Source organism: Prionailurus bengalensis, chromosome A2, assembly GCF_016509475.1.
Source record: "Prionailurus bengalensis isolate Pbe53 chromosome A2, Fcat_Pben_1.1_paternal_pri, whole genome shotgun sequence".
Classification (NCBI taxonomy): Eukaryota; Metazoa; Chordata; class Mammalia; order Carnivora; family Felidae; genus Prionailurus; species Prionailurus bengalensis.
Genome location: NC_057348.1, coordinates 121,552,495 through 121,577,403, shown reverse-complemented (window position 1 = coordinate 121,577,403; position 24,909 = coordinate 121,552,495). Strand labels below are relative to the sequence as shown.

At 54.7% G+C, this 24,909-nt stretch overlaps 1 protein-coding gene across 2 annotated transcripts in view; it reads left to right on the top strand.

The window, feature by feature from the left end:
* Positions 1 to 24,909, top strand: part of CRHR2 (corticotropin releasing hormone receptor 2) — a 47,101-nt gene that overhangs the window by 8,480 nt on the left and 13,712 nt on the right. Inside the window, exons 2-6 of one of the 2 annotated variants that reach the window (XM_043589193.1) lie at positions 799 to 892; positions 7,845 to 7,970; positions 21,501 to 21,586; positions 23,246 to 23,355; positions 23,716 to 23,833. In XM_043589193.1, the coding sequence (XP_043445128.1) occupies positions 799 to 892; positions 7,845 to 7,970; positions 21,501 to 21,586; positions 23,246 to 23,355; positions 23,716 to 23,833 (534 nt within the window). Of the gene's footprint in view, positions 1 to 798; positions 893 to 7,374; positions 7,709 to 7,844; positions 7,971 to 21,500; positions 21,587 to 23,245; positions 23,356 to 23,715; positions 23,834 to 24,909 lie in introns of those variants that run through there. The other variant, XM_043589194.1, reaches the window with a different exon arrangement.

Below are 24,909 nucleotides of genomic sequence, written 5' to 3'. Positions count from 1 at the left end.
ACCTGGTCACCCATCCCTCTTTCCCACCAGAAGATGGGCTCCTCAGGGGCAGAGATAACCACCTTTACTTTATTCCTCCATGCCCAGCACCGATTCTCATGGTGTTTTCAGAAGATGGGATCCTGGATGGTTTTTATCTTTTGGATGGAATTGCCATGGTAGCAACAACCATGTCTATTCCCTGGTGAGTGTCCACATTGGCACAGTGGTCCCTTCCTTTTCCCCTACTCATTCTTCTGCTTGCCCCCAAAGTGCTACCTCTTCCAGGAAGCCTTCCCTGCTTTCCCAAATCCAGGGAAATCTCTTCCATGGGGAGACACTTTTGTTGTAACTGCCTGTTTCCCTGTGTGAGAGGGAAACAAAGTTACACTGTCTACTCTCCTCCCCTCCCGTCTGTACCTTCTAAGTTTAGGGGATCCCTGTCTGGCCTGGGACTACCCCAAGGACAGCCGTTGGGCCTTCCAACTAGGGCCAGACACATAGCAGGCATTCTACAAATATTTGTTAGGTAAAGAAACAGCTGGTGGACTCCCCACTTGGCTTTGCTGACCGAAGGACACAGGGCACATCCCGTCCTGAGGAGGAGAGCTTTGGACGCCAAGGGCTAGAAAGCACAGATCCCTGCCTCCAAGGTCAAGCTGCACTGGAACACTTCTGAGACCTTTCTGGGGTTCCTGGCCTGGCCAGGCTGCCATTCCGCTGCATGCATGAGTGACAGAACCGGGTAAGGGGAGCAGACGGGTGCTACAGGGGCTAGCCAGGGCCTGACCTCTGACCCTCATCCGTCCTATCCCCTAGGCTGCCGGGCCAAGCCAAGCGCCCATAGACCAGCCCCTGTGGGCAATGCTGGAACAATACTGCCGGGCAGTGATGACTCTCACCAACCTCTCAGGTAAGCCCACCGCCGCCACCCTGGGGCAGACCCCAAGAGAGAACCGTGAGCCTCAGGGCCAGGAAGGAGGAGGCCGCTCTCCTGGACCAGCCCAAGCCATGTGGGGTGGCGGATGCCGGCTTCTGTCCTTGAGCAGGCCCCTTCCCCGTTTGGGGCTCCGGCCCTTCACTGATGATGAAGGACTTGGCTGGACATCCTCCTCCAGCCCTCAGCTCCCAGCTCCCGCACATAACGGAAGCTAGCCGGGCTGGCATTCGAGAGCCCAAGGAGGGGGTAACCCTCTGTTTATAAACTTGAGCAAGACCAGCAGAAGATGTCAACCACATTCTCTGGTTGCCGTGGCTACAGGTGTCACCTCCTGGTAAGGACTTGCAAGACAGCAGCTGGGACTCTGAATTCTGACTCCTCAGAGTCCCCCCCACCGCCGACTTGGAGTCAGGGTCAGCCACCTGCGGAGCTCAGAAAAGCCTTGGGCTCTCACGGGCTCTGGAGAGCAGTCCCCAAGCCCTGCCCGGTGTCATGGCGGTCTCAGGTCTGCACCCACGGTAGCAGCAGGGAAGGAGGAGGCCTGGGGAGGGCCCCAGGATCTGAAGTTGCTGGCAAGGCAACAAGGAGGTAAGGGTGCTGCCCAGCAATGGGGCCCAGCCCCGCACACAGCCTGGGTCAGGTGCCCAGGAGAACGGCCCTGTTACCAGCCTGCCTTTCAGTGCAGGGGTCAGACAGACCCAAGTCTGGGTCCCACCTTCTCCACCTAGAAGCAATGGCTGAGTCACCTAAGCCATCTGTATTAGTTTGCGAGGGCTGATGTAACATACCACAGACCGGGTGGCTTAAACAGGGGAAATGTATTTTCTCACCATTCTGGAGGCTAGAAGTCCAAGATCAAGGTATCAGCAGAGGTGGTTTCCTCTGAGGCCTCTGTCCTTGGCTTGCAGTGGCCGTCTCCTCCCTTTTGTCCTCATGTGCTCTATCTTTTGTGCACATCTGGGTCCTTGGTTCTTCTTCTTGTTTGTTTTTAAAATTTTGTTTATTTTACTCATTTTTAATTTTGTTAAGTTTATTTATTTATTGGGAGAGAGAGAGAGCACAAGCAGGGTAGGGGCAGAGAGAGAGAGAGAGAGAGAGAGAGAGAGAGAGAGGAGAAAACGAATCGCAAGCAGGCTCTGCACTCTGCAACGTGAGGCTCAAACTCACGAACTGTGAGATCATGACCTGAGCTGAAACCAAGTCGACGTTTCAGCCACTGAGCCACCCAGGCACCTCTCGATTCCTTTTCTTGCAAGGACCCCAGTCACATTTGGATGAGGTCCGACACTGACGACCTCGTCTTAATTTCATTACCTGTCTCCAAATAAGGTCACATTCTGAGTTATTGGGGGTTAGGACTTTAACATATAGATTTGGGGGGGACATAATTCAGCCATTCAGCCCATAAGACCGTCTGAGCCTCAGTTTCCTTGTCTGTTAGGAACAGATCTAAGTCAGGCTCAGAGGCTTACTCTGGAGTTTGAACGAGAGGTCATGGAGACACCCAGCATGCTCCATGAGCCAGGCAATGAAAGACCCCTATTTCAGGGGGTCCCCGACCAGAGCTCTCTGCTGTCAGGAAGGAAACACTGGTTTATCAGCAAACCCCCTGCCTTCTCCAGTACATGGCCCAGATCCTCACCTTCCCCTGACCCCTGGTGGATGCGGGTCTGAGTCTAGTGGGGAGGGGCTCAACTTTTCCAAATAGGCCTCCCCTACGTAACTGATAATATCATTCATCCATTTGTAAATGGGGTACATTACATTAATATAAATTGGGGGGGAATGTTTTTACAAATCAAAGAACACCATGAGGACTCATTATCCCACCATCTGGGAATTTTTATTATTATATCCCCCAGGAGTCTATCGGTCTAGAGAGCCTCATGTTTTTTCACCAAACTGGGATGATCCTGTGTCCACAATTCTGTAACCTGCTTTTTTGGTCTTATAACTCAGGGTGAGCGCTTTCCCATGTCATGAAATATGCCTCCACCATATCACTGATGATGCTTCCTAGCAGCAGTGGTGGGACTCACCTTCCTTCACTCACCATGCCCTTAGGTTGGGACTCAGACAGCTAAGATGCCCTTCAACCTGAGGTTCCCACAGGAAAATGATCTCCTTTCATGATTTCAGTGATCTCCACCGATTGAGAAAATGGACCATGACTAACATAAAGTGCGGACACAAGTAAAACCAATCTGTTCTTTAGACATACGTACATATGATAAAACCGAAAAACTAAGAGCAAGGGAATGATCAATGAAATGTCCAAGAGAATGTTCCCTCCGGGGAAGGAGTATTTAGATAAATATGGAAGTGACTGGCAACGATCTAGTTTTGGATTCAGTGATAGATTCCGTGTATTTACCACCGTACCCAAACTTCCATAAAAGAAAAAATTAAAATAAAATAAATTTGGGCCATGTGTGGGCTAACGAAGACAGGTGGTCATAAATCAAAGGCTATGACCAGTTAAATTGTATGCCTCTGAGGTGCAAATAAAGGAAAACCACACGTAACCACAAGAGACTTCAGACAGGCTTTAAATGGATTATTTGTTTTGTTCATCACAGAGGCACCTATTAGGGCATAGACTGTATGGCATATTATTTATTCGGTCTTTAGGCAACATAAGGATCCCAATGGATTCATGGATCCCCTGAAATAAAGCAACTCCCCTATCCAACATGCGTGCACACACACACACACACACACACACGCACACACATCAAGGCTGGTCAAATGGGAAAAGAGTCTTGGTCAGGGAGACAAAGCTGCTGCCAAGGCCTAGAGCATTCTGATGGGTGCTGGGGACCAGTCAGTGAACATGGCCAGCCCTGCCCTCAGGGAGCCATGAGTTGATAGAGGAGACAGTAAAAAACTAACAAACTTGGCGTGATATAGATCAGCCCCAAGAGATGGAGGTAATGAGGAGGGCCACCCAACCCAGACAAGACCAAGAAGGGGAGAGCCAAGCTGAACGTTTGAAGGGCAAGCGGGAGTCAGCTAGGCTAACTGGAGTGTAGAGCGGTAAGGGCATCCTGGCAGAGGGAACAGCACATGCAAAGGTGTGGGGGTACACAATGGTTCCAGGGAATGACAAGTTGTTCCAAAAAGCATCTCAAGGTTGGCAGGAGGGAGAGCAGGAAGGATAGACAATCTTGAAGAGTGTTCTTTGCACTGCCAAAGAAGCTGGGCTCCATCCTGAGGGCAATGGGGAGCCACTCTTAGGAGGAATGCCATGACCTTAATTGTAGAAAGATCACTTCATCTGCCCAGTGGAAGAAACAGGGAGCCCAGTCTGGCTGCTGCAGAGTTGAAGATGGCCCAGGAGAGGTCGGAGGGAGAAATTCCCTTTGTCCATCTATAAATGAGAATGTGGGACTGGAAAGTGTCTGAGGGCCCTTCCTGATCCCACAGCCTGGCCCATGGTTGGACTTGAAGATATCATCTCCCCTTGGCCACCCTCCTGTGCCAGGATGGCTTAGGGTGTGTAGGGGAGAAGCGTCTGCCCTGGGGCCACGATCTTCAGTGCCACCAGACAAGCGTAAGGCACCTTCTGGCCTCTCCCAAGACTCCATGCCCTGAGCAGACCCATGAAAACGCCCAGAAAACCCCACAGCGTTGACCCGGACCTGCCCACTCCTTGTGTATTCGGTCTGACCAGGCATCGCCCCTCAGAGAGGCAGAGACAGACTATCTCCTCAAACCCTGTTTTCCAGCTGACATGTGATGGATGGTGGGATGAATGGGAGGAAGTGGGTGATTCTGTGGAGGCAATGACCATGAGATGCTGTGCGTGTTTCCAGTGTGCTCTGCCTGCCTATTAGGCTGTGCCCTCTGGAGGACCAGGATGTCTGAAACTGTCCCCTGCCACTGCAGCTGACGTCAGAGGTGAGCCAGGAGCTCCTACCTCACCCCATACTGCTCCTGACACGCAGGTGTTACACTTTCCTGAACTTACCTGCAACCTGTCTCACCAGCCTGGGGGCACACAACCATCCCAGTACCTCTCCCCCAGTGCCCAGTCTGAGAGCCCCTCTCCATCCCAAGGGCCTCCCCTCTGCCTCTGCTTCCTTAGTTAACAAAAAGGCCCAGACTTTATTTGCAGTTGGATGTAACCTAATTGAGGAAATTTTTAGCTCTGTACAATTTCTTCCTCATTCACCTATTTTCAAACACTCAAGTGAGCTATAAAAGCCAACTCGTTCCAAAGCTGTTTCCTCTCTGTCACATCTAGGGGAACAAACAATTGTGCTTGTAAAAAGGTCCACGAAGAGATGCCCCTCATCCTGGAAGCCAGGGTACCTTGGGTCCATGGGTCTGTGCTCGGGCCCTGACTGTCCATCAGGATGCAGAACATCTTTTGGCTCTACTGCTAAAATAGTCACTTCCCAGAGGAATCTCTATTACATGTGCTCTCCCAGTGAAGAGCAATCCAAGTGTCCCAGGCCATTCTGCTCTGCAGAAAGTTGCACGTGGGGCAAGAAGTCTTGGCCTCTTCCCACACCCCAAGATAGCTAATTCCCCTGCGTGGTGCTCTGGTGACAAGCACATTCATAAGCTTGATGTCTCCCTTTCCCCCTGTACTGCGATCCACGTGTGGAGCGCCCTCCTTTGTGCATGAATGAGACTATTTCCCAGTGAAGACGTGGGCTGACCCTGCCTGCCACATTCTGGCCTATGTGGGACCCTGTGGGGTAGGGCTTAGCCCGGGACTGGGGACAGTGCTCTGCCTAGGGTTGGGTTTGAGACTCAGATCTTAGGCTGGGGTTGGGACCCAACCTATCCTCCCCTGCTCCTGACAATGGTTGTTATGAACACCAAGGGATCTTTGCCTCTGCAGATGCCCAGAGCTGAGCCAAGGGCTCTAACTGTCCATTCAAGAGGCAGAGGACAGGCTGGCTGGCTGATCTGCACCTTATACTTGCCAATCAGCAAGCCCTGGAGAGAGTCCAGTGCTCATCCCTGGTCTCAGTGCTCTCTGGCTCTGCCGGGGCAGTGACGGAAGCATTAATACGGAGGCTGCTGAAACCGGAGCACATAAAGGCAGCCCAGCCTGCTTCTTCCCCCTCTCTCTGCTTAGGGCATAGTGCTGGTTCAGGGTGCTATTGACCTTCTCTGGCAGCTTTGTCCCCAGAGGAGACCGGCAAGGGGGAGGACAAGACTAGTTCCTCTGAGACCTCCAGCCCAGCTGGGACTGGGTCCCAGCTCTCCCTGCCGTCTAAAGATAGAAACACTCAACACACACTCACACACACACACATGCACATCTCCCTCTGCCTTTGCATCTCAAAACTCAGAACCAGAGACTCTCAGGGATGGGAGGGGCCTCAGAGAATCTTTCCCTTATGGAGAAACAGCCCCAAAAGGGAGGGCAGGAACTGGGGTAACATGCAGGGAGAATAGAGAGAGGCAAAACCAGAATCCAGCCTGAGCTGACGCGTACCACACCCAGGCCCTGCCTCCTGAGCCAGGATCCCCCCGGTCAGCCGGCGTGAGCAGCCGGCCCACCTTGCGCACTCTGACAGTGAAATCAGAACACATTACGGGCAAATTCCATATAAAGGTGTTTAGGTACTACACGCACATGCGTGGGCGCGCGCGCGCACACACACACACATATGGAAAGTAGTTTCAGGTGGCCCTGCCCAAAGCCAAGAACAGAGAGAGGTTCTCACTTCTCACTTTATTCTCTCTGGAGCCCGGGACAGTAAGACCAGGGTGTTTGAGGTCCTCCAGATAATTTCAGCCAATTTCTCCCCTGGACTTGCCCATCTCATTAAATGGCAACACTGTCCCCTCTCCAGTCACCCAAGGGGAAGACGTGGTGCTATCCCTGCCTTCCTGGCTCCTGCTGGAACCCGCTCACCCACCCTTCTCTCCAAGCAAGCCGTACTCTGAAATACCGCTCCATCCCAGCCTCACCGCCTGGGGCAAGTGTTCACCCGTTCAGCCCACTAGATCTCGCTAGACCGTTCCGTGGCCTCCCTGCTGCCCTCAAAGCCCCTCCAGTCCACTTCCTTCCCATCGGCCACCGGGGCTCTTCTAGAGCACAGACTTGCACGTGGACTCTCCGCTCCCCCCCCCCCTCCCCCCGCCTCCCGTCTCCAGTGCCCTGGCTCTAGGAGAGGAAACTCAAGCGTCAAGCCGCCCAGTCCTGGCTCTCGGTGAGGGATGCCGCGGGGGGCTCCCCGGCGCGGGGGCGAGCGCGCTTTGCTGCCCCGTGCAGCCCCGGGGCCTGCGGTCCTCGGACGGGCCATTCCACCACCCCAGGCCCACCTGGTGCATCCCCGCCGCCCTCGTCTGGACGGCGCCCGCGCCTGAGAAGGCGGACTCGGGGCAGGGCCGGGGACCGGGGGGGACTGGTGACCGGGGGGCTGGAGGCTGGGCCCGGCCGACTGGAGCCATGCGGCCCCGCCCCCTGGCGCCGCCATTGGCCGCGACCGAGCGGGTGGACCCGCGGCTCCGCGCGCTCCGCGGCTCCTCTCCGCGAGGGTCCCGACTTGGCAGCGACGGGCGGCGGGGCGCAGCGCTCCGAGGCTGCCCGGCAGGTCGGGGCTGGGCGGGCGGGGGCCGGGACCCGGCGCTCTCGGGACCGCTCACTCTGGCACCCAGTCCCTCGCAGCCACGCCGGGCGCGCACTCACACTCCCTGCCGGCGCGCGGCTCCCGGGCGCGATGGACGCGGCGCTGCTCTACAGCCTGCTGGAGGCCAACTGCAGCCTGGCGCTGGCCGAAGAGCTGCTCTTGGACGGCTGGGGGCTGCCCCTGGACCCCGAGGGTAGGCGGAGGCGAGCGGAGCGGGCGGCGCGGGGCTCCTTCCCCGGCGTGCTGAGTGCGCCCCAGGCCCCGCGCTCTGAGCGCCCTGCGCCGCCGGCCACCTACCCGAGCCCCTCTCCTCTCTCTCCCGTCTCCAGGTCCCGACTCCTACTGCAACACCACCTTGGACCAGATCGGGACGTGCTGGCCCCGGAGCGCCGCCGGAGCCCTGGTGGAGAGGCCGTGCCCTGAGTACTTCAACGGCGTCAAGTACAACACGACCCGTGAGTTGCCCTTCCCCGCCCCCCACGCCCGATCCTCCGCCGCGGGCTCTGCGCCCGCCGCCCAGAAGAGCGGTTTAGGGAGTAGGGACGGCTCCGGACCTAGCGTCGGAGACCTGCTGAGGCGGTGGCAGCGTCGTAACGCTGAGCCCCTTGTAATGTCGGGGGCTCTCTCCCTGGCCCTACCCCACGGTAGCTTCAGACCTCAATAAGACAGTGATTTGCCCAGAGCCCAGGAAGGGAAGGAGGAAATTCTTCCTCTCTTTTGAGGGCAGGCCTGCCTCTCACAATATATACTCTGAGTGCCTGAAGTTCCCCTTCTTTGTTTAGTCAATGCTATCCACTCCAGGGAGGAGGAGTCGCATATGCTAGGTTTCCAGACCCCAGGGTGAGTGGGGTGGTCAGACTCTTTCCTGCCAGAGAGGAAGGAGGGCCATGAGGCAGGAAAGACGGAGTGTGCGCTTGTGTTGGGTGGGGACAGAGCACAGGCACTTCTGGGCCGGAGTGTGTGGGTGTGACCTCATCCCTACCTGGATGTCGGAGAGTGGCCCTCTGGGCAGTGAGTCAGGGCTCCTGGGCAGCATTACTCCTACTGCCCAGGTAATGTGTGGTGTCTGAATCAGGACCACCCCCCATCTCCCAGGGAGAACAGCCTGTGCCCTCCTTCCTCCTGGCAAGTCACTGGCTGGCTTGACACTCTGGGGAAGACGGCAGCGGAAGCTGCTGGAGTCACAGAGCACCCAGGTGGGGTGATGCAGCATGGGCACTGGGAGTGAGGGGACCAGAATCTGTGCCCTGGGGAAGGCCTCACGGGTGCCAAGTGGGAGTGTCTTGTGAGGCTGTGGGACACAGCTTCACTGGCCACCCAGACCGGCCACTCACATCTCCAGCCCCAGCCCACCAGCAGAGAGAGGTCCTTCTCAGACCTTCAGGGAAGCTGGGTTGTTTATCTGAAGCCCCTGAACCTGGAAACGTTGTAGCAACCTCTCTCTGTATGTCTGTGCCTGAACAGTAGCATAGCCCCCCCTGTTACCTCACACTTGGCACATGTGTATGCCCCCCCCCACCGCCCCCACCGCCCCGACTCACACACACCTGTCCAGACTCTTAGGGGCTGAGGAGATGGCTAGAGAGCAAGACAGCCTCGCCTGCCTCTGATGCTAAGCAGCACTCCCTGTCTGCCCCAACAGAGGGCTCTGGTGGGCCCAGGGAGGGGCTGTGCTCTGAGGAGCCCATCGGGAGAGGTGTTCCCAAGGAAGCCCGTGGTAGAGGTAGTCGAGCCGCTGAGGAAGATTTCTGCATTATCTAAGGACGTGCTTCCCGGCCGTGATAAAAAAAAAACCAACCTCTCTGGGAGGAAGTGAGTTCCCCGACCCAGGAAGTATGCAAGTGGAAGGAGTGACTTTTATGCTCCTTTCCAGTCCTGAGATTATAAAACTGTACTTTCAGATCACAGGATCATAGGGTCTCTAGTTCAGACTGGGCCTGAGGCAAAGGGCCAAGTGAGGTGATGAGGCATCTCAGCCTCATGGTCTGTGGCCTTAAGGGAGCTCCACTCTGGTTCCTACCTCAGCCTGGGCTGTCCCCTGCTCTCCCCAGCCAGCCTGGAGCTCCTTGAGGGCAGGGCCTGGGTATCTTCTTCAGAGCTGAGCACGGTCCTGAGTCAATCCTTTTACTAATCAGCTACTATATGCGAGCCACTGCACTATCATTGACACCCTCTCTCACAATTGCAACAGACAAAGGAATACAGTGATAAATGCCCTGATGGAGCAGAGCAAGGGGACTGTAGGATGGGGGGAAGGGGACAGACAAGGCAGGGAAGACTTCCCAAAGGAGATGCTGGAGCACATACCAGACCACTCATGTCACATCAAGTGAGAGGCTGAAAAACGGTCAGGGCGCCACCGACGTTGGCAAATGGAGTGCCAATTAGCTCCTGGTACCTAATGAGCAATTTTCCTCGTTTGGACCAAAGTGCTGCCCACACTACAGCTGCTGGGGAACAGGAGCATGGGGTGCTGGGAGCATTGCCATTAACCAGAGCGGCCGGCTGAGGTGGGAAGAGCGAGGAAGCTAATGGCAATGGAAATGTGATTGATTTCTCCCCTGCCCTGCCTCCTGGACGCTGTTTTCCCTTCTCAATGGGATCTTTCCTTTACAAAGGATGCAGGGAGGAAATGAACTCCTATGAGAAGCCTTGAGGAAAAGGAGCAAGGACCTGGTTCCTCTTCCTGCCCAGTTCTGCTAGGCTATAGTCAACCCCCCACTGAAGCCTCATTCTTTAGAGGGCCAGCACTCCCAGGGTAAGACAGCAGCTTAGCCTTTAGTCCCCATGAACTTTCTTCCACTCAGCTGAGCACAGAGAGTCTGCCACAGAGTACCAAGAGTGGATCATTTTCCAGGCACCACCTACCACTGAGAGAGCTTTGCACACGTGATCCCACCGATGCCCACCTCCCGAAGGCCCCCTGAGATATGTACTGCTTTTACACCCATGGTGCAGACAGGAAAACTGAGGCTTAGAGACACGAAGTGACTTTTCAAAGTTACATAATCCCCTCCTATGCACCAGTGCAGGCAGAGGAATCCGCAGCCCTCGCTCTCTTTGGGGCAGTACTGCCTCCAAAAAAGTTCTTGAGGAGGCAGAAAAAGGACTGCTGCTTCTACCCTGGAAGATCTGGGCGGGCTTAGCCCCCTGGGCTGGACTTCTAAGGACCAGTGGGATTTGAGCAGGTGAAAGTGTAACAGGTATACAGGAGGAGATGGGACCATGCTTTGTGCCTCGGGACTGGCGAGTGTTGTGTGGAGCACAGGTAGGAGGAGACAGAAACAGACAAGAGCAGATGGGTGGATGTTGGTCAGATGATGCAGGGCATTGCAGAGGACTTCACTGTCAGGTGCAGGAAGGAACCTGGGGCAGAGGAGCTCAGCTTTGGGGCACGGAGCCTCTAGAGACAAGAGGAGGGGTTACGAGGCTACTGCAGCTGGCCCAAGTCAAATGGAGGCTGCGGGAGCAGAGGAGGGGATGGGTGCAGGAGACTTTGGGCGCTTGTCATGTACAGGACTGGGGTGGGACGGGAATGCGGGAGGAGTCAGGGATGACACCAGGAAAATGTTGAGCATAGTTGGAGACACGTAGTCCCTCAGGTGCTGGAGAGACATCTGAGTGCAGGTGTCCATCCAGAATGCAGTCGGCCAGAAGAGGAAAGCCCAGGAGATCACTTCCTGCTAGAAGCAAGGCATTGAGAGTTCTTGGATGTGTGGTTAGCTAACTGCTGCAGGGGACAAGTTTGGGAGGCCCATGCAGAGCCTTAATGATTTTCACCCAGAGACTATTTCCAGCTGCAGCAGGACCAAAGGAAGGGATGGGACTTGTCCATGGTCACAAATGCTGTCCCTGCAGAGCCAAGTTAAGGGTCTGTGTGTCTGAGTTCCCTCCAGGGTTCTGCCCACCACCCACACTTCCGTGGCCCAGGGTCCACGTGTCTGTGTTGTCATTTGACCTTTGTTAACTCGTTAATCTTTACATTGACCCTTTGATGAGGTGTAATATTATCCTCATATTACACATGGGGAAACGGAGACACAGAGAAGTTAATTGACTTGATGATAGTCACACAGCTTATAAAAGAGTAAGGATTCCAACTTGGGCTCTGCTGCCTCTCAGAAAGCAACTGTGCCGGTTTAAACAGAGAAGGGATTGCATAAAAGAATATCAAGGAGCTTGTGGAATCACTGGGTGGGCTGAGGCCCCCAGTCAAGAGCTCAGGGCAGAGCTGGCCCAGTGAGGGAACTTTACTCTCTCTGAGTAAGACCGGCCACCAGATAGGCCACACTCCTGCTACCACCCCCGCCTATGATGCTTAAGCTTTCTGCAGTGGCCGCAGGGAGGCCTTCTCCGTTTCTGTTTTGTGGACCCCCAGCTCCATAATTCCCTTGGAGCAGGTGCATCTGGTGGGGTGGGGGAATATGGGAGGCTCTAGGTCCCACACTCCAGCTCTGACTACGGGGAAGCCTGGAAGGTGAGAACCTGGCATTTCAGCTCTGTGGCAGGAAGTGGCCTCTGGCCCCCCACAGGTTTCCCGGAGCCCATAGAGCATGCAGGTTCAAGTCCTGGGCCACCCAAATTCCATAATGTCTGTACGTAGTATAAGCCGGTGCAATTCTAAAACCCTTCCGGGGCCTCAGTCTCCCTGTCTGCAAGGAGAAAGGAAATTGATTAGCCCCAGTGGGTTGGCCAGAAGCAGGCAATATACTCCCTTCCCTCCCACCTCCCACCATCCTGTGCAGACTCTGAGCCCATGTCTGTGTGTGCATGTCTGTATGTCTCCCTGTCTCTGTTTCTGTTCCTGCCTGTGTGTGGCTCTGTCTTTGTCTGTGGGTATATTTTCTATTTCTTTCTATGTGTATGTCTCTGTCTTTCCCGGTTTCTCTCGTTTTCTATCCCTGCTTCCTTCTCTTTCCCTCCTTCCCACCCTCCACTCTCCCTTTCCAGCTCCCTTACTCCCTCTTTCCCTCCCTCCCCCTCTCCACCCCCTGCTCAATCCTCTGCCTCTCCCTCCTCCCATCCCTCATTTTATCTGCCGTGGTCCCATACCTCCTCCTGCCTGTTTCTGTGGCCCTTGTAGCTGCAAAGGAGGGTCCTGCTGCCCCCTGGATGGGGTTCATTTTCATTTTCCTCCTGCAGACTTGCTAAACCCAGCACAGCTCAGCCTCAGTCTCCTTGACCTCAGACTCCCTCCATAACCTATTAGGAACTTTTGGGCCCATGTGCACTGAGGCATCTGCCAGGACAAGGGGAAAACAGACACGCCACCTAACCTAACCCCACGGAGAGGACTGTGCGTCCCTACTTCCCAGAACCCCACTCTAGAGACATGCTGAAACACTGCTTGCGTTGGAAACAGAAACTGTTGGGACCGCTTGCTTCTGTAGAAATCCCCTCTTCAGCCCTTAGGGCATGCGGTGATCAGTGCTGAGCCCGGCCCTCAGAGAACCCCAGGCTGCCTCAAGGCCAGACTCACACAAGCCAGCAGTCAGGGATTGGAAAGGGGGGCTCGAGCGGTGGGCACTGGAGCATTCCTGGAAAGCTTCCTTGAAGAGGTGGGAGTGCTTCTTGATGGTGGAGATGTCGCACCTATTGGCCCATGAGGCAAGGGTATGAGCCTCAGGGAGGGCTCTAAACAGTCTCCTCTCTGGGTTGAGGAAGTAGAATCCAGAAACTCAGGTCTGCATTCTTAGTCCCCAGCGAGATCTGTTCACACCTTGACCCCTGAGGCCAGGAGCCTGTTCCGTCCCGGCCTCTCCTCCCCTGCTACTTAAGGGTGGGAAATGACTGGCCCAGAGAGGAAAAGACACTTGCCCAGGGTCTCGCAGAAAGCCAGGGCCCTGAACAGCATCTGCTGGCTGTGAGAGCTCTTGGCATCTGCTCTGGCATTTTTCCACCTCTGCATGCATGGGGCCCGGGTGGCCAAGAAGTGTGCTGGGGGAATCTCAGGTGTTCCCTGCCTGAGGACCCTTCATCTCAGAGAGGACCAAAGGCACAGCCACTCCCGATCTCCTCTCCCTCCCTCCCCAGGACCTCTCCAGCTGCTTACAGGCCCTTTTCCTGCCCAGGCTCACCTCTCATTGGCTTCGTGGGAGTATTGGCCTCTTCTCACTGTAAACAAGGTTTTCAAACGTGCATAAGACCTGAGCCTGCCTTCCAGGGATTCCCAAGAGAGACTCTTGAAGAGAACTTTTTGATATTTACTGTTAAGTGAAGTCAAGATTGTAGGAGCACATGGGAGGAGGTCGATTCCAAAAGGAAGGGAAAGCAAGCTGGGAAGACTTCACAGAGGAAGTGTTGTTGGATGGGGCCTTGAAAAATCGGGCCAGTGTTGTGCCAGCTGGAAGGGAGAGTGGGAATAGATGGAGAGGAGACGTGGGTGAAGGGAACAGGGTCATGGAGGCTTTGAATGCCAAACCAGGGTGTGGGCCTCGATTCTGCTAGTGGTAGTGCTTCCAGATGCTTGTTCATAGCCCCATGGTGCAGGAACAGAATATTCTGGTGGGACACTGCTTGATTTTCAGGATGTACCTTTGAAATCTAAATCCAGGCTGGTTGAGAACTTTGAGAACCCCCCTCTACGCGCTAAGCAACCACCTGCTGAGTCTGGAACCCCACAGCAAAGCCCCACCCCCACTGACTCCCAGGGACCATCCTCCCAAAGGCCCCAAGTGCAGTCCACCCACCCGAAATCAGGCACTCCAGAGTCTGGTGGGAAGTTCCTTTCCTAGCACCTGCAGGCGTGGAGGCTGGGGTGAAGGAGACCAGGAGGAACCTAGGCCCAGATTCAGGAGGGCAGATCTAAATCCTGGCTATGCCCTGATTCACTGAGTGACAGGGAGGTCCCCCTCATCCAAGTCTCAGTGTCGTCATCTGTGTGACAGGGACAGAAAACATGCTGACCTTGTGAGGCCCTGTCAAAACTGGGGAGATCATGCTGTTTGGGGTTCCTGAGGACAGCTGGAGTGTTGTCAGCAGGAGGAGTAGAGGGGGCGTATGGGGCCCAGACCAAGGGGCAGTTGTATCCTTGGGATCATGTCCTTGAGGGTCCTGTTCATGCCAGGGATGGTTGTCCTCGTTCTGGGGGATGTGGCCTCGGTCATCTCCGAGAGCCACCACAAGTCTGTGGCCCCTGGATGGTGTTGTGGGAGGGAGCAGTCCACCTACACTCGGAGGCCTGATCCCCAAAGGCCTCTGGAGAGAGGCAGGTCCTTGGGCCTCCAGAGAAATGCCATTGTTGGTAAAGGGAGGACATAGGATTCTGCCAGACAAAGATGTCTTGACTCCACATTACCTCACAGAAACTCAAGTTGAAATCCTGTTCTTTTTAATTTTTTTATTAAAAAAATTTTTTTAATGTTTATTTATTTTTGAGAGAGACAGAGGGTGAGCAGGGGAGGGGCAGAGAGAGAGGGAGACACAGAAGCAGAAGCAGGCTCCAGGCTCTGAACTGTCAGCACAGAGCCCGGCGCAGGGCCCGAACTCACAAACCGCGAGATCGTGACCTGAGCTGAAGTCGGACGCTTAACCGACTGAGTCCCCCAGGCGCCCCTGAAGGCCTGTTCTGATTCCGGCCAGGCCACGGCCTGCTTGTCTCCCCTTTGGGCTATACTTTATCCTCTTTGAGGCTTCGTGTCTCTGTATTAGGCGGGGGGGTGAGCTTGACAAGCTCTCATGGTCCCCAAACCCTGATGTTCCTCTGTGCCACACAGCAGCCTCTGCCTCAGGGGTCCCCTGCTCGCCTTCTCTTCCCTATTTCCCCCTGCAGGCCACAGACTGGCGTCATGGCGACAAGCCCATTGAGTGTTGCTAGGGAAGTCTACAAGGAGGAAGCCTTGCACAGTAGAGGTGAGAGCCGGGGGTAGGCACCTCCTCCCACTTGCACCCACCCTGGGGAGGGCAGTGACCTCACACAGTGAGCTGCCTTCCCGTCATACCTCTTCCCTGTTTCATGGGCCCAGTGTGGTCTCCATTAAACTGCTCGGTGCCTCCCTGACTCAGTTTCCACCCACCCCCCGCCGTCTGCTCTAAGTTTAGACACTTAACCGTGCCATGCGTACTCAAGGAGGGAAAGACATCATTAGTGAAAAGGCCTTTGGAAATAAGGAGCTGAGGGTTTTTCGGAGGTCCAGACGGACAGCTGGGGCCCCAGGTGCAGTGTCCACACGACACTGAAGAAATGGAATAGCAGTTCCCTGTCTCTCGTCCCACATATCCTGAGCAGATGGCCCTGGGGAGGCCCTTCCCAACCTGATGACCGTGTGGACGATGGCAGATTCCCAGTGTCGCAACCCAGGTCATGCTGGTTGAGCTTAGAGGAGCGTCACCACTGCAGCCCCCACCACCAGCGGGCTGCGATCAGACCAACACAGGACACGCTGAAGCCAGGCCCCAGAGCAGGCCGGCCCTGGTCAGCCGCAGCAGCATTTCAGCGATGCAAGAGTGTTAACTCAGGGAGAAGCCTGTGTTTGGGAAGTTCGGGGGAACTCACCGCTGGTGCCATGACCTTGCCTCGCTTCCCGAAAGGGTGTCTTAACTGGAGGCAAGAAAGCTGTTCGTCATGCCCCACAGCATCACTGCCTCGTTCAGGCAGTAGAGATTAAGAGATAAGAAAGGTGACCAAGGTGAAGGGCCACGGTTTCCCAGCAAGGCCCCAAGCCAGACGGGAAGGATATGGCCACGTCTGGAGTAGCCCAACTCCCAGGGAAGGTCAGTAAGGGGACTGAGGATGGGACGTCGGGCATGTCCTGCAGGCATCTCCCGCACTGGGGATCTGGACATGAAATAGCTAAGACACCGCCGTAGAGGCACAAGTTGCCGCATCTTCTGGAACACAGTTGCTCGGCGACCCCCAACATGTCATTGTCCCTCTTCGGGCCCCTCCAGACCAAATGAGGGAGAAACTGGCTCCCCCTCTTAAATTCCCAAGAGGGGGTGCCTGCTGACTCCGTTTCCAGCGTGCTTTCCTGGGAATGGTCAAGGCTTTCTTGCCTAGAATCTGGAGGATGCCTGACAGCAGCTTTGCGATTTTGGACTGCCATTCCTACCCCTCGTGGGGTTGTCCTGACGGTGTCCGCAGCGCTGGCAGTCGTGCTCGGCCCACCTGTGGCATGTGTATGAGACCCGAGATGCCTGCTGCATGTGTGACTGTCTTGCATTTACAAAGTGTGCAGCTTCCAGAGCCTGGGCCCCCGAGGTGGCCAGCGGTCTTCTTGGCCCACTCCAAAGTGAGTCTCTTGTCTTCATCCAGAGTCACATAGACAACAGCACCATCTCGGTCCATCCCGTACACTCGATTCTATGTAGCTCTTAAGAGAGGGCCGGAGGGGAGGGCAACCTTGGCCTTGCCCCACTAGCTGGGAAAGAGCAATCCTGACCCAGAGTGGGCTGGGAGAAGTGAGTAGTGGAACCCTCGAGGGGCCGGAGCAGCCTTGGAAGCACCTAGAGGAGCTGGGGCTGAAGCCGGGCCTTGAGACAGGGCCTGAATTAGTGTGATCTTCTTGGGCTGGGCCCGGGGACGCAGGGTGAATGCAGGGTGGGAGGGCTGTGTCCCAGGAGCTTTCCAGTGTCTCACACAGGCCTTGGTGGGGAGCGGAGAGTGGTGTCATTCTGCTGTCCGCAGTGCTGAAAGGTCCTGCCGTGCACAGTGACCCCATTCCTTCAGTAAATATTGCTTCTGGCCCTTCCCACCTCCCTGCCAGCACCTTCTTGCCCTAACTTCCTGTCATTTTCTTTCCAGATATCCAATGACCATGTTGCGACCCTTCCACCAGTCCCATTCACTCCCCATGCCCAGCCTGTCTCTGGCACCCACTCCCCCATAACTCCCACCCAAAACGTCCCTGTAGTCCCTGTCCCCCATGCCTTGTCAGCTAGACTATCAGAGATAGAAATGCCAGTCTACCGAGCACTTGAAAGTGACATAGGGGTGTTTGGGGTTGCCATAATGGCTCCACTGGCATTTAGTGGATTGAAAAGTCCCACACAACAGATACCTGACCTACCCGACATGCCAATAAATGACATCCTCTAGATGATGTACATTACTTCTACTGAGAGGAGAAACCGAGGCCAAGAGGGAAGGGACTTAGCTAAGGTCACTTAGCCAACCAGCCAGAGACAAAACCACAGCTAGCATATAAGCCCTCATCTTCTCCCAGCCTGGCTTCTGAACCACGCAGGTGACTGTCTGAACGAGGAACTCTTATCCGAAAGGGGTCGGCATCTGAAAGAGGGAAAGGCTGTTATAATGGGAGCTTTCGGCAGACCAGGGCCACTTTGCGGGAAGAGATCTGGCACGCTGCTGGCAATAGGGACCAGGATTCCCAGGCCACAGAGCCCTGGAAGAGAGGATCTTGCTTGCATCACCCAGACCCTAATGCCCCTGGCAGGCCATGCCGCACACCATCAGCATTGATCTTTGGCAGGGGCGCTTGTGTTACTGTGGTAACAGGCACCCACCTCGCTGCATCCATCCCTGCGATTCTTGTCTGGCCACCTGCCCTCAGACTTTCCGTGCTCATCCTCCCATAATTCCCAGGTGTAGGGGGCAGGGGACTCCTGTTTTAGTCTCTCCTGTCCAAAGCTGTGCTTGAGGGCACAGTGTCCTCATTAGCCGGCTCCCCTGGAGAACTGGGCACATTTGTCTTCCAGTCCTCTGGTACCTAGTGTCTGTAGCCAGAACCTCATCTCCAGGCACAACTGGGCCCCAAGAGGGCAGCCCCTTTCCACCAGCACATCCCACATCTCAGACCCTGCTTTCCAAGGTTTTGGCACATCTGAGTTTGTTTGATGCTGAAAAGGTGTATTTGATGGCTGATTCCTAAGGGGGGTCCAGAGACTCCCATATGGTCTCTGCCTACCTACCCCAGGGAGCTTGACTTCAGCAGCAAAGGGAAAAAAAAAAACCAATCAGGTCCAAAAAGATGAAATCCATAGTGAATTATGGCAAATCGTCTAAAATAGCTTTTTGGTTTTCAAACTATGGGTTATAGCACAATAGTGGATTATGAAGTCAATTTAGTGAGTCATGACCAGCATTTGAACATAAAATAAATAGAACTCATTAGAACAGAATAGGAAGAGAAGTATTATAGCTGTGGTCAAGATAAATTTTGCTTTGTGAAACGGGACCCACCAATGCAGGGGGTGTGTGTGAGGCGGGGTGGAGGGGTGAGTACGGGATTTTGACGTAAAATAGATACACTGCTGTGGTTCAAGCACAGGAGAATGTGAAGGCCTATGTTTCGAGAGATGGCAAGACCTAGAGAAGGCTTTTAGAGGGAAAAGAAGAAGCGACTCCTTAAATGCCTAGGGTGTTGGGGAAGCCTTCAGGAGGAGATGGCATTTGAGCTGGGGTTTCAAAGGTAGGTAGGCGTTTGTCAGTGAGCCATGGGTGAGAGCAGCAAAGAGTGTGTTTCAAGGGGTGGCTCAGCCTAGATCCGGCTGTGTGCCAGACCTGCGAGGGCAAGTGATAAGTGCCATGTGGAGAGGTGGCGGGAAGGGGGGTGGGTTCCAGAGAAAGAAAACCAGGAGACAGAATTCATAAAACCTGGTACCCCGGGGGAACATTGAAGTGAGGGACCAGAATGGTCTCAGATTTGCAGCATCTCTATCCTGACTCCCTCCCACCCTCAAGCCCACCCTGTAGTCAGTGCCATCAAGAGCTATCATACTCGGGAAAGTATTCTTGAGTTCCCGTCTTTGGTTAGCCCCACACTGATCAGCAAGACCAGACTCAGAACCTGAACAACTCAGGCCAGGTAATGAGCCAGGGATGAGGCGTGAGGCTCAGGCTATGAGGACTCTGGGGTGAGGTGGGGGGCGAGTCGGGGGGAGCGGTTTAGGGTAGAGAAATCTGTGAGATGGGAGCAATCAAAGAGGCCTTCCTGGAAGAAGGGGCTTAGCACTGAACTTCAGGAAAGCTGGATAACATCTATGAACACATCCCCGGAAGATAAATGTTCTGTGCTTTAAACAGGCCTGTTGAGAGGGACTCTAAAGGGATTGTTCATCTTACAAAAGGATCTGTCCTCCCAGGATACCTCTATGTGGGTCCTTTTGACTCACTCCACACTCTGTCCTTTAGTTCAGTAACATCACTAACCCTGTGCATCAAATTCTCTTAACACACAACCTTTCTGTAGCAAAACAACCCTGAGGAATGAGAAAACCCAAGGGTGCCAAGAGTGGATGCGGGTGCCCAGGTGAGGGGCGAGGAGCTGGTGTCCTCACATTGGGGTCAGAACCGCCTTGACTCCCACCAGGGCCAGAGCCCTGTCCAAGGCAGCCTCTAGCTGACAGGCCCAGGAGGCAGGAACAGGCCAGTAACGACCCTGAATTTGAAAACTCCGGGAGCTCTGAGCACCAAATTAAAAAACAATTAAGCTAGTAGAATCTCCTCCATTGTTTCTGCTCCTTAGCAAGTGCTCCCTCAATAATTCCATTGCTTTTAACTGTAAGCTCAACAGAAGTGGGTTTTTTTTAAGTACCTTAATTATTTTAGAACTCACTGCTTCCAAAAACAACCCAAGTTTCCCCCTCCAACTCTGTGACTCTGTGCTCTGTGACCTATTTATTTTAATTAGCTTTATGTCATATATCTAACATCAACCCAAAAGAAAAATCTACAAACAACTGCCCATTAGCCCGAGAGCAGAAAACCCTAGTACACTGTCACTCCCAAACAATGGATCGTTCAGGATTCCTAACGAAGTGGGGGAGGTCAGATACACTCTAATGATGCAAAGCAGAGGCTGGCAAAGGGCTTTGGAGTTCTCAGGTGGGAGGGTTCCTTCTGGCTTGGTAGTTGAGGGTGGGCTCCCTGGAGGAGGTGGCTTAAGAGCTAGGACTGACGGTCAAGCTAGGATTTCAAGGAAAGTAAGTCTAAGCATTCTCTGGCCTTCCTACATTCCCCGCTGACGAAACCTGCACTCGCATATCTCAGACATCGGTGCTCTGAAATGTCTTTTCACGTATCACGTTCCAGTTTTAACAGGGAGGCCGGTTGTCAGACACTGGGAGATCTCACATGGGGGGGTGCTCTCCCAGGCAGTGGCAGCTCAAGTCTGGCAACACAGTCCTGTTTCCCCAGACGTGCCTCATTCCCGTGTACCCCTGCTCAGCAGCCTAGGGGTTAAGAACAGGCAACCCGAAGCTAGACCTTCTGGATTTGAAGCCTGGCTCTACCTCTTCTCATTTTTATATCCTTGACAAGCAGGTTAATCTCTTTGTGCCTCAGTTTCCTCCTCTGTAAAATGGGTTTATATTACTCATGGGGCTGCTGGGAGGACTGAATGGACAAGCGTACCCAAAGCGGTTAAAAGCGGTTCTGGTCTGTGGTAAACGCCTATGTGAATGGTAGCTGTTATTCATTCATTCACTCATTCATTTTAGAGAGAGAAGAGAGCACAGCGGGGGGAAGGGGGGGAGAGAGAGAGAGACTTCCAAGCAGGCTCCACAGTGTCAGTGCAGAACCCAATGTGGGGCTCGATCTTACGAACCATGAGACCATAATCCTGAGCCAAAATCAAGAGTCAGACACGTGCCAGACTGAGCCACCCAGGCGCCCCAGAGTTACGAAAACAGAAGTGCTGGTACTGGTGGGGAAGGTACAGATCTCATAAGTATAAAACAAGAGAAGAATGGAAATTATGTGGTGTGCTGAAAGCAGCGAATCTTCAGCCACAACCCAGGGCTCACAGTCAGGTTCCGTTTCAAATACAATTGAAGAAAGTATACACAATGCTAGTCACAGATTGTGTCAGAAACGGGTTTTATCATGCCTTTTAGCTGCCATGTGTGGGAAGCCTCTTGCACAACCTTCACATAAATGACTTTCACGTGAACTTTTAGACGGGCGTTGTGTTTCCTGGCTTAGAGAGGCTGAGAAGTATGGCCCTCATCCTGTGGGCCCCAGGGAGCCAGGGAGTGTTCTTGAGGAGAGAAGGGACCTGCCCCTTGGTGGTTGGCATCTTTTGTAGGGAACGCCTACAGAGAGTGCTTGGAGAATGGGACGTGGGCTTCACGGATCAACTACTCACAGTGCGAGCCCATTTTGGATGACAAGGTGAGTGGCTCCCACCCGCCCCAACCCCGGTCCTCGTATAAGCATCAGGACTCAGGTTGAGCATAGAGGATCCCAAGGGTGACAGAATCGGTCCTTGTGCAATCCAACCACACCTTTTTGCACTTGCTTCTCCTGCCCCCATGTCCTGTCCCCTGCTCAGTGACACTATAGTAGAGAAGGGGGACAGGGACCCCCACCTTTGGGAGAGCTCCGGCTAGCAGAAGACACAACCAAGATGGCACGTGACATAAGAAAGGAATGACGGTGTGATCAGTGTCCCAACATCTAATAGGCTGTGTGACTTCCTTCCTCCCCTGGGCTTCAGTCTCCCTATCTGTCATTCTTTAAAAAAAAAAATTTTTTTTAATGTTTATTTATTTTTGAGAAAGAGAGAACAGGGGAGGGGCAGAGAGAGAGGGAAACACAGAATCCTAAGCAGGCTCCAGACTCTGAGCTGTCAGCGCACAGCCCATGCGGGGCTCGAACTCACGAACCGCGAGATCGTGACCTGAGCCGAAGTCGGATGCTTAGCCAACTGAGCCTCCCAGGCGCCCCAACCCATCTGGCATTCTGATTCTGTGACTCCGCAGGGAGATAAGCACAGCCCCCAGAAGGGTGAGCCCCATGAGAAGCTGGTCCTGGTCAGACCTCACCAGCCCCCTTGCTCAGGAACCAGACCCCCTGCCGCTTACGGTGCCAGCCTCCTCTCCTTTGAAGCTATGCCTCCCTCCTGACCCAAAATGATACATGCCCCCTTCATCTCCCTCTTCCTTCACCCATTACAGCCCCCAGTGAGGCTGGAACTTGCCCCCCCCCAAAGAAGTTCAAGTTCCGAGGAAAAACATTTATCTACCCTGAGAAAGTGATTCTACAAAATGCGAGCCAAAGGGGGTCTGCAGTGGGGCCACAGGAATGGCTAGTGGGACAGGTCATAAAGGAAAGAAGGAGGTTCCTGCCAGACCTCTGTCCTCCCCTCCCCACCTCGTGGCCCCTCTGAGCAGCGGCAGACCACAGTGGGCACGGGGTGGGGGACAGCCTGCCCTGGCAGGAAGGAGTATTTTATCACTGCTTCTGTTTACAATTGCCGGCACATGGGGATCAGTACAAGGAGACTGGCTTCTGTTTGGTTTTGATATTGTTCTTAACTTCTCTACAGACGTTGCACCCCCTCCCTGCTACATCCGGGACAGACTGATCCCAAGGCTTCCCCCAGACTTCCCAGGGCTTGCTGCTTCTGGGGCAGGAGGGCATTTTGGCCCACTGTACAGATGTCAAAACCGAGGCCCAGAGATAGAAATCAACTCACAGTCACTCGGCCAGCAAGGGTCTGAGCTGAGGTGAAACACAGGTGTGGCAACTCCGAGTCCAGAGTTAAAAGAGACCATAAAATCTAGGGAGCCACACCTCGGGCATATCTCAGAATGCCTTGTGTCCAAGCCTGCCCCCAGATTGCATGTCGGGAGGCCTGATTACAGCCGTTTATACCAAAAGCCTCATGGCCAACAGGCGTGAGCCCTGGGAGCCAGGTGTGATGATGACACTTGAAGCCACTTCTGCCTCCAAGGTCAGGACACGCAGGGTGGCCATAGCTAGAGTGCCCAGCCAAACCTTCATGCGCCCCGTGCCTCCGTCTGCCTGTGTACGTGTCTGTCTGTCCAGCAAAGGAAGTACGACATACACTACCACGTCGCCCTTGTTGTCAACTACCTGGGCCACTGCGTCTCTGTGGCAGCCCTGGTGGCCGCTTTCCTGCTTTTCCTGGCTCTGCGGTGAGTCCATCCCTACCCACGGCCGCTTCTCCCTGCCCCTCCCCCCACAGCACCCCCTTCACCCCTCCCAGACATTCTCGCCTCCACTCTGAGGGCCCTGAAGCCAGTGGACAGGAGTGCGGGGGAGGTGCCAGGCCACCAACCTGTGGCAGGCCTGCAGGATGCAAAAGGGGAACTGAGCGACCCAGCCATGGCCGCCACAGGCGGGAATGTGGCTCCTGGCGCAGACCTGCCTTCACCCCCGGTGGAGTCTCTACCTGGCCTTGGGAGGCGCCATTCCCGCTGGTCCCTGACCCCAGGCAGAGCCCATCTCCGCCGACTCCCCGTCCCCGGCTGACCCCTGACCTGGGCCTCCCACAGGAGTATCCGCTGTCTGCGGAACGTGATTCACTGGAATCTCATCACCACCTTTATCCTGCGAAATATCATGTGGTTCCTGCTGCAGCTCATCGACCACGAAGTGCATGAGAGCAACGAGGTCACTGGGCTGAGGCTTGGGGCTGGCGGGGGGTGGGGGGGGGGGGTCCGGGCTCTGGCGGCACCCTCTCGGGCCCAGTCCTCAGGTGTAGGCCTGGCCTGAGCTCACCTCTGCCCCAGTCGTTATCCCTCCAGAGCTGGAGCCAGTCAGGGCTGGGTAGGGGTGGGGGCAGGGAGGCACTGCCAGGCCCGGGTCTTGGAAGCAGCACTAAACTCACGCGAGACTGGCTGATCCTGTCCCACGCCCCATCTTCTGAATTCAGGGCCTCCCAAAGACCCTTTAGAGAAGAAGAGGCTGGAAGTCGGCTCTGTTGAGCTTTATGTCGCTTAATTCCAATGAGACGCCTGTAGGGATTATTTTCCCCATGACACAGACATGGAAACTGAGGCTCAGGGAGGTTATATGAGTCTTTTTTTTTTTTTTTTTAATGTTTATTTATTTTTGAGACAGAGAGAGACAGAGCATGAACGGGGGAGGGTCAGAGAGAGAGGGAGACACAGAATCCGAAGCAAGCTCCAGGCTCCGAGCTGTCAGCACAGAGCCCGACGCGGGGCTCGAACTCACGGACCGTGAGATCATGACCTGAGCCGAAGTCGGCCGCTTAACCGACTGAGCCACCCAGGCGCCCCAGGTTATGTGAGTCTTTACTGATGCCTCTACATCTGAGCCAGCAGGATCTTGACCAGGCCACCCCACGTGTTTGCTATGTGCCCCTGGATTTGCGTCAACTGCCACTGTACTATGTATGTCCAGGCCACTCAGACTAGTGAGGCCAAGCACAGAGTTCTGTGGCACACCATCAGAGACTTCTCAATACATTTTCTTTGGACAGCGGGCCTGCGCCAACATGAGGCCTGGCTTGACCCTTAACTTGGCCCCACATTAAGCCCTGCCTCAGTGCTAACTGAGTTAAACCCCATTTTGGGTATGCTGCAGCCCAATGTTAGTTTGAGCTCATAAACTGTCGCTTAACTTGGAGAAAAAGCAAGGCTGGGAAGAGGGGATCTTTAGCTTCCCCCCTCGGCAGGACTTTTTGAGAAGAGGAGACAGGCAACCACATGGGGCCCAAGATCAGG